This window comes from Protopterus annectens, chromosome 12.part0 (genome assembly GCF_019279795.1).
Source record: "Protopterus annectens isolate FY-2018-M chromosome 12.part0, PAN1.0, whole genome shotgun sequence".
NCBI lineage: Eukaryota > Metazoa > Chordata > Ceratodontiformes > Protopteridae > Protopterus > Protopterus annectens.
The window spans coordinates 404,821,033-404,839,580 of NC_056746.1; the positions used below are offsets into that span (position 1 = coordinate 404,821,033).

At 40.5% G+C, this 18,548-nt stretch overlaps 1 protein-coding gene across 3 annotated transcripts in view; it reads right to left on the minus strand.

Moving 5' to 3' along the window:
- LOC122816609 (rho GDP-dissociation inhibitor 1-like) overlaps positions 1-18,548 on the minus strand; it is a 2,167,530-nt gene that overhangs the window by 102,670 nt on the left and 2,046,312 nt on the right. For all 3 annotated transcript variants that reach the window (XM_044089512.1, XM_044089511.1, XM_044089513.1), the window contains one exon: positions 5,543-5,619. In XM_044089512.1, the coding sequence (XP_043945447.1) occupies positions 5,543-5,619 (77 nt within the window). The remainder of the gene's footprint in view (positions 1-5,542; positions 5,620-18,548) is intronic.

Here is an 18,548-nt window from a genome sequence, read left to right on the forward strand (position 1 = left end):
TGACAGCATGAGTCACACTTCTTGAACCCTGATACCTTGGTATCCTTTGACATGCTCAAGAAAAAGGGATACAAATGGAAGTATACTAGACTAGTGTAAAGAAACACACACACTCACACTAGTCCCACACCTTCACACAAAAAGTAACAATACTAGAAAAATAAACAAGAAATTTATCTTTAACTACAAAGGCTAAACACTACTTCCTACTGGAAAAAGGGTTTATAAAAGGGAAGGGGTTAGCCTCTAATTAAAACGGCTACTTTAAGGGAGATGGGGGGGGGGGGGACTCTCTAAGCAAAAATGAGTTTCCTAAAAGGAAGAAAACACAGGGATTAAAGATAAAGAGGGTACTAAAACCAATCTAACAGTAATACACTACTAAAAAAGCTTTAAATATATACTAAATTTTAACAACTAAGTATCACAAAACAAGTTAAATACGACCTGAGCCAGTAAAGCGCAACCTCGTAGCTGAAGTGGCAAACGAGATCTGGGGATCTAGCGCCAGGCATTGTGGGATATAGGGAGGCCTCGAGCCAGTAAACAGCTCTCGAGCTTTAGAAAATGGCCAAGTCGGAGCCGAAGATCAGCTCTGAATCCAACCAGCAAGAATGAAGGCGAGAGAGACAACTTAACATCATATGTTGTGAATAATTTTCTTACTAATGTTGTTGAATTAATATTATTCCAGTCTGTTTCTGGTAAACTTAAGTCACTAGCCACTATTATTCTTCCCTCATATTTCACACAAGAAATGTATGAATTCCCGTAGGCCATCAACACTTTACTTTGGAGGACTATACACGCCAACAATTGCTACATGTTCCATAGCTGTCTTTATTACCACAGTTACACAATCTATAGCACTGATGTTATCACTGAACATGTAATAACTACAGGTCTCATAAGTATCTTCAACCGCTACCATGACACCACAACCTAATTATTTTTACTGTAACAGACATTCCAGCAAAAAATTTATAACCTGACAGAGCTAATTTCCAGTCATTGTTCTTTAGACATATTTCATAAATAAAAACATCAATCTTATGGGAACATAGCACATTTTCCAATAAAAAAACTCTTATTATTAATGTTCCTAGCGTTAACAACCAAAGTGCATCAAATATTGCTATCTGTGAACTGTTAAATTTTTGATCTGGCAAAAATCCTGCCTTATGGTTGTCAAATATTGCAAAATATCTGCTGCAAAAATTATCTTCCCTGGCCTTGACAAGTGTACACCATCCTGTCTGTACACATGTCCCTAAAATTAGGTTCAAATGCTCTACACATTGACATTTTTTCAAAACAGGACATTTTTTTCATGTAGTTATCTACCCCCCAAAAATCTTTTCATTCATGGTGACATGAGTCTCCTTTCTATATGTGATTTGTGAAAACTACGTCCTAACCCCTGTGCAAGCCGTGCTATCTAAGAGGGCTGGTTGTTCCCTACTACCAGTCACAGTCTCCTTACAGATGAGATCATTTGTACCAACATGAATAAAACAGATCCATACTTCACATCCTCTATTTTTGCTCCTGGCAAGCATAACACTATTCGATGTTCATTACCTTCTCTGTAAATGCAAGTATCAGTTTCTCTAGTAATTAACCTCTAATTACAAGAATATCTTTTCTGACCAGATCTGAATAATCCAATTTCTAATTCAGTAACATCTGCTCTAGCAAATGTTACAAAGGAATGATCTTCATCACCATAGTCTTATTAATCCTACTGTTTGCATTGTTTATGTCATTGCAAGCATACAATTCTCATCCAGCTGGATTTGTACAACTACAGCTTCAGCCACATTGTCAACGTCTGTCTTTCTCCTCTTTTTCTTACAGCAATGTTCTTCAATCCTTCCACATTCAATTTTGATTTCTTCCTTTTCACCTGCCCTTTGCCTCATTTTACTATAGGTTCATAGGTAAGTACTAGGCTATCTGCCCGAGGGCATCTAGAAGCCTAGCCAGAATGTGTTGGCTTCTGCCACTCCCTTAGATTAGTTCCCTGTACCTCGGTCCAGCAGAGCCATTAATTCCCTGTGCCTCGGTCCAGTAAAGCCACTGCAGTGATCCCCGGGGTAAATTTTCCATTTCCCATCCACTCAAGTTTCTCTTGAAGAGTGTTAGTGAGGGGCTCTGCCTAATGTAGATTGGAATCCTGTTCCAAAGCATGGGGAGTCTCTGGGACAGGAATCTATCCCTCCAGCACGTGCTATTTATCGTTGTGGTGAGGTTTACATCCCTAGAGCATGTGGCTCTTGGGGATTTTTTTTTTAGGTGGAGCATGTCCATCAATTCTGGGTTGGACATGGCCTTGTATGTCAGGCAGAGATTGCCTCTGAGTAAGCGGTATGCAACAGAGTACAGCTGGAGTTTATTCAGTTGGGCTGCATAGGGCATATGTTTTGAGGCCAGTAATCCTCTTGGTGAGGTACTTCTGTGGTCTTTCCAGCTGTTGTAGGTGTCTTGTAAGGTACATCCCAACTACCTTCTCTTTTGGAAATATGACGCCTTTTTCAGTAGAATGAAGGTTTTTTGATAGGAAAATATTATCATTCCCTGCACTCTGTGTGTTACATAAAGCAGTGTCCTTTTTATTATGTATTCTCTTTTGTTTCTTCCTTGCTATCTGTTGTGAATTTCTTCCTTCCTTTCTTTTACTTCCTTCTAAATGGCCTGAATCCTCAGACTGCTGAATACTTGTATCCAGAATTCCAAAGTTGTCAGTGGCATTATCTTGTTTCATAGGGGTTGCGTGACCATTACAGGCAACAGACACATCCTTTCCTAAACATGTTTAATTTGTTCTAGATGTATTACTAATAATTGTAAGCAAACCATCCAACTTTTGACACGAGAAATACAGATCACCAGTGTTATCAGGTGTCACCTTTAAATATACATAGCATTTATTACACTATACTAGATATTTGTGCTTTAGCAACATTTAAGGACTCCATATTTAGCTGCAAATGAATAAAAAATTCTAAAAGAAGAGACTAATCATAGAATAATCAAAATCAGTTACCACAGAATTCAGGGAACTCAAATCTACTTCTACAAGAAAAATCACATAAACAATACAATATACAACTAAATGTTAAATTAAATATAGTAAAGTTGTTACTCTGACCGTATAAGTTGTGAAAGTCATACAAAAGCTGAAATTCCTTTACATCACGACAGCAGTAGCTTGTGCTCATTATCCCTTGCAGTCACACCTCTTTTTAACAGTAAAGATTAATAAATCACAAACCAAGACAGGATAGTTTAGATAAACTCTGTTTTTTTGATATCATATTTTATGAGGTCAAATACGATGTGTTTCACGGCTTTGCAAGTCAGACTAATAAGTCTAATGGGTTTATAGCTTCCCACGTCTATGGTAGGGTTGCCCGTGTATAGGGGCATCACCACTGCAGTCTTCCATACTGTAGGGACAAATTCTGCAGCTAAGTTCAGTTTAAACAATTTATAAAGGTGGGGTTCCACAAGTGCATGTTTGGTGCTACCTATTGGGTATCTCAGTAAATTATCAGACCCCAAGATAGTAGTAGTAGTATTTTTGGTCTTAAATAGGACCTTCTTTTCCTGGTCCTCTGTGATATTAGAAGATATAAGGGATTCAGGAATCTGTGGAATTAAGATAGTTGCTTCAGGGGCAAAGTTTGTATTAAATTGGTCTGCTAATACATTTGCAAAGTCTGCTGGGACTGAGCCATTTTGAATAAGTTCAGAACACTGATGGGTGGTATTTCTTAGTTTCTTAATGTAAATAGAGAAAGACGTACAAACCTTGATTTCAGAAGTTAATTAAATTCATGACTTGTCCTACTACCTCTGATAATAGCGTTTAGCTCCTTAGGGATATTACTGATGCAATACTTAAAATGAAGAGTTTTAAATCTGTTGTATAACCTAAAGAAGTTGTTTTTCTCTTGTAACAGAGTTTAAGTTGGAGGAACACCAGGATGGATTGTTATTAAATTTCTCATTATATTTTCCTCTATTAGGGACAGCCATGTCTAGGCACTTCTCCACGAAAAAATAAAACCCTTTGTATAAATAAGAGCCATGTTGGTATCAAGTTAGGTGATGTTACTAGTGAATTTGGACAACCCACCATAGAAAGCAGAGCCCAGCTGACATCCTTACATCCAAAATTATTGACTGCAGGGGGTTTAGAGATTTTGAAAGAGAATGTAACAAGTTTAAGGTCAGAGTTGACCATTGATGGAGAAACTAGAGAGGTGGTACAAGTGATAACGAGCGGAAGCTACTGCTCTCGTGATGTAAAGGAGTTTCAGCTTTTGTGTGACTTTCACACCTTGTACGGTCAGAGTAACAACTTTACTATATTTAATTTACTATTTAGTTGTATATTGTTTGCGTGATTTTTCTCACAGAAGTTGATTAGTTAAGACTAGGTCAAGAATATTATGTGCTCCTCCAGTTAGTCTGTTAATTGTTCCAGGGGAATTTTTTTATTTATTATATTTACAAATCTCTGAGAATACCTGACTTTGGAGGTATAGGTACTCCAATTCATTGAGGCATCGTAAAAATCTCTTACTATAAAAGCATTTTTGGTAATAGGTAGTTCCTCAAGTACCTTTACAAATTATTAAATCATTGGGTGACGAAGATTATCCTGTAACAAGCACGCTACAAGTTGATAGTTTACTTCGTTCACAGTGCATCATAACTGAATGAGTTCAGTTTGTGCACCTCTGGGAATCTGTCATGAGGTAATGCAGTCCTTTACAAATATGGAAATGTTTCCACGGTCTCCATCAGGCCTGAATTAATGTGTAAACAATGCAGATTTACAGAGGGGTAGTACAAGAAGTAAGCCATTATAACAGTAAGCATTCAGTGGTTAGGGTACAGTTATACAGGAGGTATACTATCTACGAGTAAGACACTAGGAAAAAGACTATACTCAGCCATTTGCTAGGAAGCATGTAGACATTGAGTATATAATAACTGCATTAATTACTTCTGAAACTGAGTCTATTTATTTTTCCTAGTTGAGCTGGCAGCGTGTTATGTGGCGGGGATCGGTTTTAGAAAAAAATTTCCCTACACAAAAGCCAACAGAGGATTTAATGACCTGCAGGCTTCCTTAATTCGAAGACAAGTAATACAGGAGTAGATAGAAATTGAACATTTAAGTTGGGGGCAGTAAGATTAATGTAGTACACTGATAACATGCTCAGAACTCCATTAACCAGAAAGACAAACTGCATTTTCCCATGATCTTAACACTTAAAACAATCCCAAATAACAGTATTTATTTATTTATTTATTTATTTAACATTTGTTGACCGGGAATGTCCGACTAGGTTCCACAGAGCCTGTTTTCAGCGGAGGCCCGGGGAGAAATGCTCCAGATGCATGTCTTTGGAATTTAACTTAAGAACCCTTTATTAAAACTACTTTCATGGGAATCAACCAAGTTTGTTTCACTTATCTTCCATTTCTTTAATATACAATATTCTTTAAAGAAACCGATATCAATTACCTTAAAATGAATTTTGACCTTGTACACCACTGCTTCTTTGAGCACGAACTGTTGTTTCACCAGTGCATCTAAGCTTCCTGTTTAAAAAATGTAGAAAATAAAGAAATGATTAACACTTTTTTTTCAAAATTTAATACAGAAATAAATCCAACAATATGCTGATTTGCTCCCACATACAATTTTTAGCAAATTCTTAGTTCACCTCTTAACTCCATTGTGTCTCTTTCCTTGGCGCTATGTTGCCCATCTCACTTGGCCTGAATTCTTGCTTCTCCAGCACCTGCACAACTGCTATGATTCATGTGCAACGCTGTCTATATGTGAGGCATTTAAACTTTTCCCTTGAACCTACCTTCACAGTCTTATTTTTGAGTTCATTGGTTAAATGCAGTCTTGTACATGAAGAGAACAGGGATTCAAGTTTAGTTCATAGGCACCTACTGCAAAAGTAACTACAAGGACTCATAGAACGTGGCAAGTAAGCAACCATACCACTTACTAAGATGACAGCAAAGAGCCTAATCAAGACAATCACATGACATCTTGCATGTTCTTAAGTCTTATGGAATATTAAAAACCCACTGCACTATACATTACGTCCCTCCCCTTATGTTTAATATTTGTATTAAAAAGGACAATCATGCTATACGAAATCATACTACAGACTAGAGATGTCACATCACATACATACATTTAGCTATTTTTTTAAATAATTCGACAATACCTAGACAGCTTACATTCACTATGAAATTATGTAATAGTCAGGAGGGGCTCTGAAGATGCACCTGGTAGATGATCATCTGGATATCTCATAGACTTCCATCATCAGATCTGGTAACTGAGGGATTAAATGAAACACAGCCTCAATCAAGAACTGTCATACTCTGGAACAGTCTCAGTTCTGGGAATCTGTAACACTTCTTAAGTTGAACAGCCCTTAAATGCTTTTCACTAGTTGTGATGGGTACAGCAATGGCATGCCTAGGGTGAGCTGAAAGAAGAGCTGCCCCTGGCGCAAAGTGTTAGCGGACAATAATAGGCCCCATCACTTTTCAGTGCATCAACTGCACTCAGACCTGAACCACTGTAGTGCTCCATGTGTGGTATAAAACATTGCAAGCAGTCTGCTACATTTTAAAAGCAAAGAGCTATCTATTTTAAGTGTCCCATATTTGATTTGGACAATAAAGGACCTATTTGTATCAAGCATGATAACAGCAGCAGCATCCTGCTGCTCTAATGGTTTCTTAGTTGGGCTTTATGCCATCTATCCTGGTCTTAGTAATGGTAATGACTTGGCTGATCTTTCAGAACAGAATCTGTTTTTTGTTGGCAGCTTGAACATTTGCATTTGTTCTGGATGAAGTAGAGCAGAAGATGCTGTCAACTTTTTCACTCTCCTCTCTATCAACAACTAAGGAGGGTAAAATCCTCCGGGCTGAAGTGGTGGTGCCGAAGTGCAAACTAAACCCTACTTTGACTGAACAGATTTGTTCATAATGTCATCTCGGTCTGCAATAACTCTCAATCTGACCATTTGATGAAGGATAACTTGGCAAAATCTGCTGTGTTAGAAATGAAGGATAACTTGGCAAAATCTGCTGTGTTAGAAATGAAGGATAACTTGGCAAAATCTGCTGTGTTAGAACTCGCACTGCTGTGAAACAGCTTTGAATCCTTTTATTTTTTAAACACTTTTATTAAATCCCCACATTTTAGACAATGACTCAAGTAGACATACTTTAGCACAAAAAATAAACCATAGTAACGTTTTCCATTATTTCAAAAATCATTCAGTCACAAATTATGGAACTTGACCAATTCCTGAATCCCTTAAAAGTTACTCCTCTTACCGATTATTCAGCATGTGCTGTCCTTACAAATTTTATTTCTATGCAATTTACGCATTCTACTCTCTAAAGAACCCACCTCCACTTCATTCATCTCCTTTACAATAGTCAGTACTTCAATTACAGTCAGTTTAGATTCTGATTTTCTTTTTCCTTGTAATTGCTTTTTTGACAGCTAACAGCATTAAAACTTAGTAAGGCTTTATTATGTCTGGGTAATTCAGATTATATATCCTAGCACAAAAGAATCAGTTCCTTAATTACAACTGTTTGCTCCACCAAAATATCTGTACTCAGAATGGAATTTTTAAAATTTGCCAACTTGTTACATTCTGAAAAAAAAAAGAACATGCCCCCAACTGCACCTCAATTTCCCATCACACCTCCAGCATTTGCTATTTACCTGAGAAAAAATCCTCTGAAGTCTGGGAAGCCCTCTGAGTAACAGCCACCACTTTCTTCCAAGATGCTAATAGCCTCCACCCCTTTCAAAATACTGTTAAACAAAACCCTACAGGACAGCATCATTTTCTTCCCTCTTAACTTCCAAAGGAACACAGGCTGATGCTGCAGAGTGCTCTGTTGATCAACTAAGTCACTGCTTTTATCTCATTTGTTCCTATCTTTGCTAATAATTACGGACACTCATTCATCTAACCTTAGCATAATTAAGTCTTCCATATTTCCATTTGTACCTTTTTTGGTTTCTACATTCATGTGATTTATACGATTCATAACATTTATGAAATACCCCCAGTACCAAAACAGGATATAGATATATGTTTTTCTCTTGTGATATCTTCCCAAAGTTTGGTAACAACCCTTTCTACATTTTGTTGCCTAACTTTTTGTCCTCTAGACCTACCAAAAAATGTGGCTTAACAGCAACCTATCTAAAGTTATATATATATTATTCAAATAGTCCGTTATTTTCCCTTTAGTGCTCTGCTGTTGCTCTTCTTGTTCAATGAAATTCCTCATATTTTACAATATTTCAACTTTTATGGACCCCTCTAAATAATTCCTATTACTTTTCCCCATATCTCACTTTCTTATTCCTACAGTTCTTTTACAATTCATGTTCAATTTACTTCCTTCACTAGCTATCCACTCTGAAGACATTTTCAGCTTCCCCTTCCCTAATAACACTTGAATCATTTCTACCATTCATTCATTAAATTCCTCTCTCAATTATCATTTCTACCATTCATTCATTAAATTCCTCTCTTTTAATTATCATTTCTACCATTCATTCATTAAATTCCTCTTTTAATTATCATTTCTACCATTCACTCATTAAATTCCTCTCTCAATTATCATTTCTACCATTCATTCATTAACTTCCTCTCTTTTAATTATCATTTCTACCATTCATTCATTAATTTCCTCACTCAATTATCATTTCTACCATTCATTCATTCAATTCCTCTCTTTTAATTATCATTTTACCATTAATTCATTAAATTCCTCTCTTTTAATTATCATTTCTACCATTCATTAATTTCCTCTCTCAATTATCATTTCTACCATTCATTCATTAAATTCCTCTCTTTTAATTATCATTTCTACCATTCATTAAATTCCTCTCTTTTAATTATCATTTCTACCATTCATTCATTAAATTCCTCTCTCAATTATCATTTCTACCATTCATTCATTAAATTCCTCTCTTTTAATTATAATTTCTACCATTCATTAAATTCCTCTCTTTTAATTATCATTTCTACCATTCATTCATTAAATTCCTCTCTTTTTAATAGAGAAGTAGGAAAGCATTAGAGTCTCATTTTTTACTTCATTACCCTGCATCTTTCTGCTAGTTTTTATTGGTGTATGATCTGAAATAGTTACTGGATATGTCTCAAAACTTTCAATTAAATACACATGCTCTTGTGAAATTTAATTTATATCCAGTCTAGCCCACTTTCTGTACTTTGAGAAATATATAAATTTTGTTGAGCTCCTACTAATGAATCCACATCTCCTATACCAAATATTCTCATACAGTTCTTCAGAAATGTACAACCCTCTTATTAAAATTTCCCTTTATAGCATACATCCTCACTATTGCAAATCAGTTTCCAGTTCCAACCCATAAACAATATTCACTGTTGAAAGTTTATTTCTCTCAAAAATTTTTTAAGCTCCATGACAGTAGCTTTGGGTGGAATATAAATACATGCTGGCATAATCCTTCTCCATTGACAATAACCCCTTAATTCCACAAATTTATTGTTATTGGATCCCTCCCTACCAATCAGTATTACTCTCCTAGTTCCGGATATTCTGCTGAATGTCTTACATTGAAATCTTTTTTTTTAATTCATCTGCTCACTTCTATCCAAATATATCTCCTGCAACAATGCTATTCGCACCTTACATATCTAAATACAATTCAATACGTCCTGCTTTTTTGTCTATACATTTAAGACCATTTACATTACATGATACTATGGACAGAGCAGCTATGATCGAAAGCTATTACTCCCACATAACATGTCAGCAGTTATTTTAATGTATACTTCCAGCTTTTAGCTTACACACGCACTAAGGGCTGATCTCTTATGCAGTTTCCTCTCATCTCCATTTGAATCATCATCATCATCCCTTTTCCCATTTACATGGGGTCGGGGTATCATATTAACTGTCGCCAACTCTCTCAATTCAGTGCCACTTTCCTGCCTTCTTTAACACTCATGCCTGATTGTCGCAGATCTTCTTTCACACAATCCATCCACCTCTTTGCTGGACGCCCTCGCTTCCTCTTACCTTCTTCCCGTCTGTCCCAAATCTCCCTCACCAGATTGTCTTCTGCTTTTCTACACGTGCCCATACCATCGTAATTTGTTCTCTTTGATCTTTTCTGCAATTGGAGCTACTTTGGCTTCTGCTCTTATGTCCTCATTTCTTCGCCTGTCCCGCAGTGTGCATCCTGCCATCTTTCTCAGGCACTTCATTTCCATCACCTCTAGCTTCTTCAACTGTTCTGCCTTTACTGCCCAAGTTTCTGTACCATACAGTAGTACTGGTCGCACCACTGTCTTGTACATCTTACTTTTTAGCTTCTTTGGCATTCTTCTGTCATATACTACACCTGATACTCTATGCCAGTTGGCTGCAGCCCCTCTGATTCTAGCTTTGACCTCTTCATTCAGACTACCCTTCTCCTCAACCACCCCTCCCAGATACTTGAAGCTGTTTACCTGTTCCACTATCTCCCCACTTATCTCTATTCTCAGCTTCTTCTGATTTCCCCAATCTGCTGCCATTACCACTGTCTTATCTGTGCTTAGTTTCATCCCATGTGCCTTCAGATTTGCATTCCATTCTCCTATCCTTTGCTGAAGTTCTAGATCAGAGTCTGCCTGTACTGCCACATCGTCTGCATACAGCAGCTTTGTTGCTCTGTCCCCTCCAACCTGTTTGCTGATGTAGTCCATTACCAGTATGAACAGCAGTGGGCTCAGAGCTGAACTCTGGTGTACACCCACTCCCACTGGGAACCCCTCAGTGAGGCCAAACACTGTTCATACTTGAGTCACTGGGTCCTTGTACATAGCCTGTACTAATTCTACCAATGTTTCTGGGACTTCAAACTACCGCATTACTTCCCAGATCAGCTTTCTTGGGACCTTGTCATATGCTTTCATCTCCATTTGAATCCAAGTCATATTTTCAACATTTTTTTTCCTTCCATGAAAACATTCACACAAAAACAAAAAAAAATTGAGAGCCTCCCATCCCTGTTTAACTCAACACAGAAAGCTATGTACATTTTCAAAAAAAAAAATCCACCTCCAGAAAGAAGCAGCTGCCCCAGACTTTCTGCACCCACAAACATTATCTAATACTCATGCTAAAATGCATGTTGGAAAGTACAGTTGTGTACACTTACCATAAATGTAGATGTTCAAGTGTATTCACTGCTGCAGTCATTACATTTGGGTAATCTGCTGGCAGGTTGTCCTCAGTCGGCCTGATTAACAAAGTCTTGGGTCCTGTGTCGGTTGCTGTCCCTTCTTCCATGACTTCAGGTCGTCAGGGGTATAAAACATGCATCTGACACCATTACATCAGTTTTTCTTGCCCCAGACTTCAGGTGCCCCCCTAATGGGGAGCAGATAAAAAATAAAAAACACAGAAATATACCTCCAACCAAAAGCAAATACACCAAAAAGGCTTTTAAGCATAGTAAAATAAGGTAGAGGTATAGTCAGAGAAAAATAGGGGGCTGGAGGGAGGATAACCAAGACTGCAACAGTGAATACACTCGAACATCTACATTTATGGTAAGTGCACACAACTGCACTATGTTCTTCGTGTTGCACTGTTGCAGTCATTACATTTGGGTAGATTCCCAAAGCTATGGTTGGGAGGAGGAGATTATACAGCATTAGGACCAGCTATAAGGCCCTGAAAGACAGCAGTGGCAAAGCCAGCTCTGGATTTAGAGAAAATTGGTAAATGATAATGCTTGGTGAAAGTATGTACAGAACTCCAGGTAGCAGCTTCTAGAATATCCATGGTAGGAAAGTACAGTTTTGTACCTACCATAAATGTAGATGTCTGAGAGGTATGCATCTGCAGTCCTAACAAATGGGCTGTCCTGGCCTCAGGCAGCCCTTCGGTCAGCCGGATTCCAAAGTCTGGGTCTGGCCTCGGCTGGTGTCGCACTTCACCCGACGTCATAGCTGCAGTTCTTCGGGTATAAAGGCATCAGCCGACGCCATTTTCCTCAGTGTTTCTTGCCCCAGATGCCAGATGCCCTCTAGGAAGGCTAAATTTGGATAAATGCAAATGTTTCCAAACAACAGAGAGCAAACAGAAATAAACATGTATATACATATATACAAACAAACAAATACACCATAATAGATTCCCCCAGCTAGCTACAAGATGGGCAAATACCCTAGGAGTACCACAGTAGGGAAGGAGGGTGGGTAATCCTGACTGCAGATGCATACCTCTCGGACATCTACATTTATGGTAGGTACAAAACTGTACTATGTCCTTCAAGGATGCATCTGCAGTCCTAACAAATGGGTAGAATACCATAGCCAAACTGGGGGAGGAGGACCTAACAAGATTATGGTGTAGTTAAGATCCCTTGCAAAACAGCAGTGGCAAAACCTGCTCGGGATCTGGAGTATAAGGGTAGATTATAATGCTTGGCAAATGTATGCACGGAGCTCGAAGTAGCAGCCTCTAAAATGTCTTTTGTAGCCACTCCTCGTAAAAAAGCTGTAGTAGTGGCTGTAGCCCTTGTGGAGTGAGGTCTGATATTCTCTGGAGTTGCCTTTCCATGATAAGAATAACAAAATCTAATGCAATTTCCTATCCATTTTGAGATTGTCTGTTTTGAAATTGCTTTTCCTTCCATGCCTGTGGCATATGCTACCAGAAGCTGGTCAGTTTTTCTATTGTTCTTGGTTCTGTCCAGGTAGTAGCGCAATTGCCTATGCACATCCAAGGTATGCAGCAGTCTTTCTCCCCTGTTCTGTGGGTTGGGGAAGAATGTAGGTAGGTGGATTGCTTGGTTTAAAGATACCCTGGAGACCACCTTTGGCATAAAGGTAGGATTAGTTCTCATGGACACTCTATCCTGATGGAAGATAAGGAAGGGTTGCACTGCCATTAATGCCTGTAATTCAGAAACCCTTCTTGCTGAAGTGATTACAAGCAGGAAAGCAGTTTTCCATGATAAGTACTGTAATTCTGCTGTTGCTGCTGGTTCAAAAGGGGGAAGTGCCAACTTTTCTAGCACAAAGTTCAAGTCCCATGTAGGCAATGGTGGCTTCCTTGGTGGCTTTACATTTTTGATTCCTCTCAGAAACTGCCTGAGTAGAGGATGAGAGAAGACTGGAGGATCCATGTTGTATTCTGCTGAAATAGCTGATGCATGAATCTTAATGGAAGAGTAAGACAGGCCATTGTGGAAAAGCTCTGCTAAGTATTCCAGGATGTTAGCTATGTTTACCAGTGCTACATTTTGCCCTTTTGCTGCACTCCAAAAGAGATATCTTTTCCATTTCGCTGAGTAAGTTTTTCTTGTTGAGGGTCTGCGAGCTTCCAAGATAATGTCTTTAACCCTTTGAGATAAATCTGGGTTATTTTGTCTTATGCAATGCTCCAAGCAGCTAGCTGCAGTGTTTTCAGGTTCGGATGCAGGGTTTTGAAGTTGTTCTGTGTTAGCAGTAAAGGAACCTGGGGTAGAGGCCATGCGAGTCCCGAGACATACTCCTCAGTAGTGGGTACCAGTGCTGCCTCGGCCAGTCTGGAGCTATCAGGATGATCCTTGGGTGGTCTTCTTTGATCTTCAATAGCACCTTGTGCATCAAAGGAAGAGGTGGGAATGCATATGCTGTCAGGTTTTCCCAACTGAAAGATAGGAGTCCACCTTCCAAGCAAGTGGGTGGTATGTCCTTGTGCAGAATTTTTTCAATTGGTGATTGTGTGGGGATGCGAATAGGTCTATTTCTGGTAGTCCCCATTTCCTTGTGATGGATTTGAAGATGTCTGGATGCAGCATCCATTCGTGGGCATCCGTGGTAGTCCTGCTTAAGATGTCTGCTAGTATGTTCTCTTTCCCTGGCACAAATATTGCCTTGAGCTGTATGTTGAGGCTTAGGGCCACATTCCAGAGATCCATTGCCATCCGGCATAGAGGATATGAATGTGTGCCTCCCTGTTTGTTGATATACCACATAACTGTGGTGTTGTCCGTCCTTATCAGCAATTGTCCCTGTTGGAGAAACGGTCTGAATGCCTGAATTGCCAGTTTTACTGCCAGCATTTCTTTTTGGTTTATGTGTAGGTTTAGCTGGTCTTGAGTCCATAAGCCTTGTATGCACTTGTCCAGCATGTGTGCCCCCCAACCAAGGTCTGAGGCGTCTGTGGTGATAGTCTGGCTTGGTTGAGGGCTGTGGAAGGGCAGTCCTTTGTTCAATTGACAGGCCTGAGCCCACCATCGGAATTCTTGCTTCAGGCATGGAATTATTGGAATTTGGGTTTCTAGGCTGTGCTTGTGCTGAGACCATAAATTCCTGAGTTACCATTGCAACTTCCTCATATGCAGTCTGGCATGTGGGATCAAAATTATGCAGGATGCCATGTAACCCAGGGCTTGCAGGACTTTCCTTGCTGTAAGCTGGTTCTGCGTTAATGCCATGAAGTAGAGTGGAAGGTGCTTTTGTTTTTCTGCTGTGAGGGATGCCATTTGATTTGATGTGTCCAGTTCTGCACCCAAGAAAGTTATCCTTTGGGATGGCAACAGCCTTGACTTTTTTATATTGACTGTGCATCCCAAGGCTTGCAGTAGATGAATGACCCTTTTCAAGTCTTTTGTTAATTTGTTTTGTTGTCCGCTTGTAGCAGGCAGTCGTCCAGGTAAGGGTAAATTTGAATTCCCTGAAGCCTGCAATGAGCAATTACTGATGCCAGGCATTTCGTGAATACTCTGGGCAGTAGATAAGCCAAAAGGCAATGCTGAGAATTGATAATGCTCTGATCCTGCAAGAAATCTGAGGTATCTTCTGCAATTTGGTCGTATGGGGACGTGCAGGTATGCCTCCTTGAGATCTAGAGTTACCAGCCAAGACTCCTTGCCCAGCATGGGAAGAAGCTGCTGTAGAGTCAGCATTTTGAATTTTGGGACAATGAGGTATGTATTCAGTGCGGACAGGTCTAGAATAGGTCTCCATTGATTTTCCTTCCTTGGCACCAGGAAAAGTCTGGAGTAAAATCCTTGCCCTTGTTCCATAGATGGTACCTTTTCTATAGCTCTCATCCTTTTTAAGTTGTCTATTTGTTCTAGAGCGTTTGCCATTTGATTTGGAGGTAGGTTTGGCATTCCTCTCTTCCTTGGTAGAGTATGGAAGTGAAACCTGTAACCTTTGTCTATTGTCTGTAAAATCCATTTGTCTCTTGTAATGCAATGCCAGTTTACTGAAAATAAGGCTAGCTTTTCGCCTAAAGGTGCTTCTAGTTGTTCCCTGGTAGGCGGCTTCAGAACCAAGTCATTGTGATTGTCCTGTGGAAGTGGTAGTGGCTGGGTCTGCAGCAGTACTTCGCTGGTTGTTAGGCTGCCACTGACGTCCTCTGTAGGCACCTCTGGATTGACCTCTGCCTCTTGTGTGCCTATTCCTGCCTCTCTGTGCTCTGTTGGAGTCTGGAAAGGACCAATTCTTGGAAGGCCAGTTCCCACTAAACCTTGGAGGCTGGACCTGTAAGAAATCCTTGACTGTCTGGACAGATTTTGCTTTCTCTTCCACCTTCTTAAGCACTTGCTGTGCAGGAGAGCCAAACAAATTGTGTTTATCCATGGGAGCATCTAGGAGCTTTGATTTTACATGGTCTGGTAAGGACTGCTCTTTTAACCATGCATGCCTTCTGATCACGGTACCAGTCATAGCTGATCTAAAGGAGGCCTCCAGTGCATCATAGCCGCATTTTAAGGAATGATTACTGACCTGCTGTATGTTATGTACCATTTCCTGAAGAGATTTTCGGTCTAAAGGTTCAGGTGAGGACAGCTTTTAGATAACTGATCTAACATAAATTCCTGATACTGAATCATGTGGAATTGACAGTTTAAGGCCCTAGCGAAAGAGTTGCAGAAGTATAAACTTTTTACCCCATCTCTCAAGGCCCTAGATTCCCTTTCAGAGGGAGTGGGTTTTGGCAGAGGTAGCTGCTACCGCTTTGGGGCCCTGTGAAACAGTTTCAGGATCTGCAAAAGGAGCCTTATACAAGTGATTATGTGTGTCCGAACCCTGTAGTATCTGTCGGGCTTAGCAGGGGCCGGAGGGAGTGAATCAGGAGCAGTACAAGCATCATTAAATGCATCATCCACAACTGTAAGTACTGGAGGAATGGCTAAAGGCCTATGCTGTGGCAAATGCAAAAAAGTTCTAAGCCTTTTCCTAGAGTCTGAGAAATCCTGACCCTGCCATTGAAATTGTTCCCTCATAGCATGCAGGGTTTCCCCAAAGGAAAATTCCTCAGGAGGAGAGGCAGAAGGAATGGAGTCTTCTGCATCAGAGTCCTCATATGGAGAATAAGGGCCCTCAGGAGGGTTTGTATTTTCTGATCGTCTGAGGAGTAATCAGTGGAAACTGGCTCAGGGGGTTCTGCTCTAGGCCTCTTCTCTGGAGGAGGTTGAGAGGCCCTATCAGGGTGAGACTGGGATCCCCTGATCAAAGAAATGAGATCCTCTGCTAGACTAAGCATTTGAGTACTAGAGCTAGGCCTGTGAGAGGGGGCTTTAGTAGGCACGGCCTTGGAAGATTTAGCTGCTTTAGCCCTGGCAAAGGCCTTAATTGACATGGATGCAGGGGGCCTAGCAGCTCCACGTGCAGGAGAAGATACATCTAGGGGAATAGTATCTGATAAATCCTGAGAAACTGTAAGAGCAGGAATTTCAGTAGCAGATTCAGCCATGCTGGAAGAGGCCTCGGTAGTAGGAGGCATGCTTTCGGCCGAAGGAAGAACCGCAGACTCGGTTTCAGCCGTAACAGAGACACTCGCGGTTGGCTTAACCACGGTTTCGGCCGAAACCGCGGACCGCGAGTGTCGGTCCTTTTCCTTACGCTTTTTAGCTAAATGCGAAGTTGGAGTCTCCGACGGCATGATATAAGCAAAAGCGGAGCCGAAAAACTCCTCGGCAAACTCCGACCGACGTCTAAGCATCCGTCGGTTGAAGGAAGCACAGGCTAAACAAGCTGCTACGTCGTGGTCTGGGCCTAAACAAGGTAGGCAGTAAGAGTGGAAGTCTTTATGAGGTATTTGTTTCCCACAAGTTAAACAGTTATTCACTTTTTCTGACATCGGCTGAGGCAAGAAAGAGTCCCCAACGGGGTACTTAGCTTTTTAGAAGTCTTCGGTAGTAGTAATCTCTGGATCTGACCGACCGGCACTTGCGAACAACTTCTGCTTCGGGCGCCACGCGGCAAGAAAGACTGAGGAAAATAGCGTCGGCTGATGCCTTTATACCCGAAGAACTGCAGCTATGACGTCGGGTGAAGTGCGACACCAGCCGAGGCCAGACCCAGACTTTGGAATCCGGCCGACCGAAGGGCTGCCTGAGGCCAGGACAACCCATTTGCTAGGACTGCAGATGCATCCTTGAAGGACATCACCTCTGAGAAAAGCTGCAGAAGTAGATGCAGCCCTGGTGGAGTGAGATCTGATTCCCTGGGGAATTGGTTTTCCATGGTGCTTATAGCAGAAATGAATGCAAAGGCTTATCCATTTAGAAATGGTTTGTTTAGAAATAGCCTTCCCCTCTGCCCCTGCAGCAAATGCTACCAGCAATTGTTCAGATTTTCTTTGAGATTTACTCCTGTCCAAGTAGAATCTAAGTTGTCTGTGCACATCCAAGGAATGCAGAATCCATTCCCCTTTGTTCTGCAGATTAGGAAAGAAGGTTGGCAAATGAATGGACTGGCTAAGAGCCACACTGGAAACCACCTTGGGCATGAAGGATGGATTAGTCCTCAGATATACTCTGTCCGCATGAAAGATGATGAAAGGCTCCACTGCCATAAGGGCCTGTAATTCAGATATCCTTCTAGCTGAAGTGATTGCTAAAAGGAAGGCAGTTTTCCAAGAAAAAATGTTAAGTCTGCAGTAGCAGCTGGCTCAAAAGGAGGTAGAGTGAGGTTTTCCAAAACAAAGTTAAGATCCCAGGCAGAGGTAGGAGCTCTCCTGGATGGTCTCAAGTTCTTTGCCCCTCTGAGATACTGCTTGAGCAGGGGATGAGAGAAGAGGGGTGGTTCTGTGTTATAGTGAGCTGAAATAGGTGAAGCATGGATTTTAATAGAGGAAAAAGACAGGCCCTTGTGAAGCATCTCAGTTAAGTATTTCAAAATCTGAGGTAAATTGGGCACTGCTGTGCTCATCCCTAAAGATTGGTTCCAGGCACAGAATCTTTTCCATTTGTCAGCATAAGATTTTCTAGTACTAGGTCTTCTTACCTCCAAGATGACATCCATCACAGGTTTGCTTTGGGATGGTAAGGGTGAATTTAAGTGATTAGCCAGGCTACAAAATTCAATGTTGGAAGCTGAGGGTGCAGAATTTGGTTCTGCTGAGACAGCAAGGAAGGTGTCTGAGGCAGATGCCATGGAGATATTTGTGGCACACTGCGCAGGAGTGGG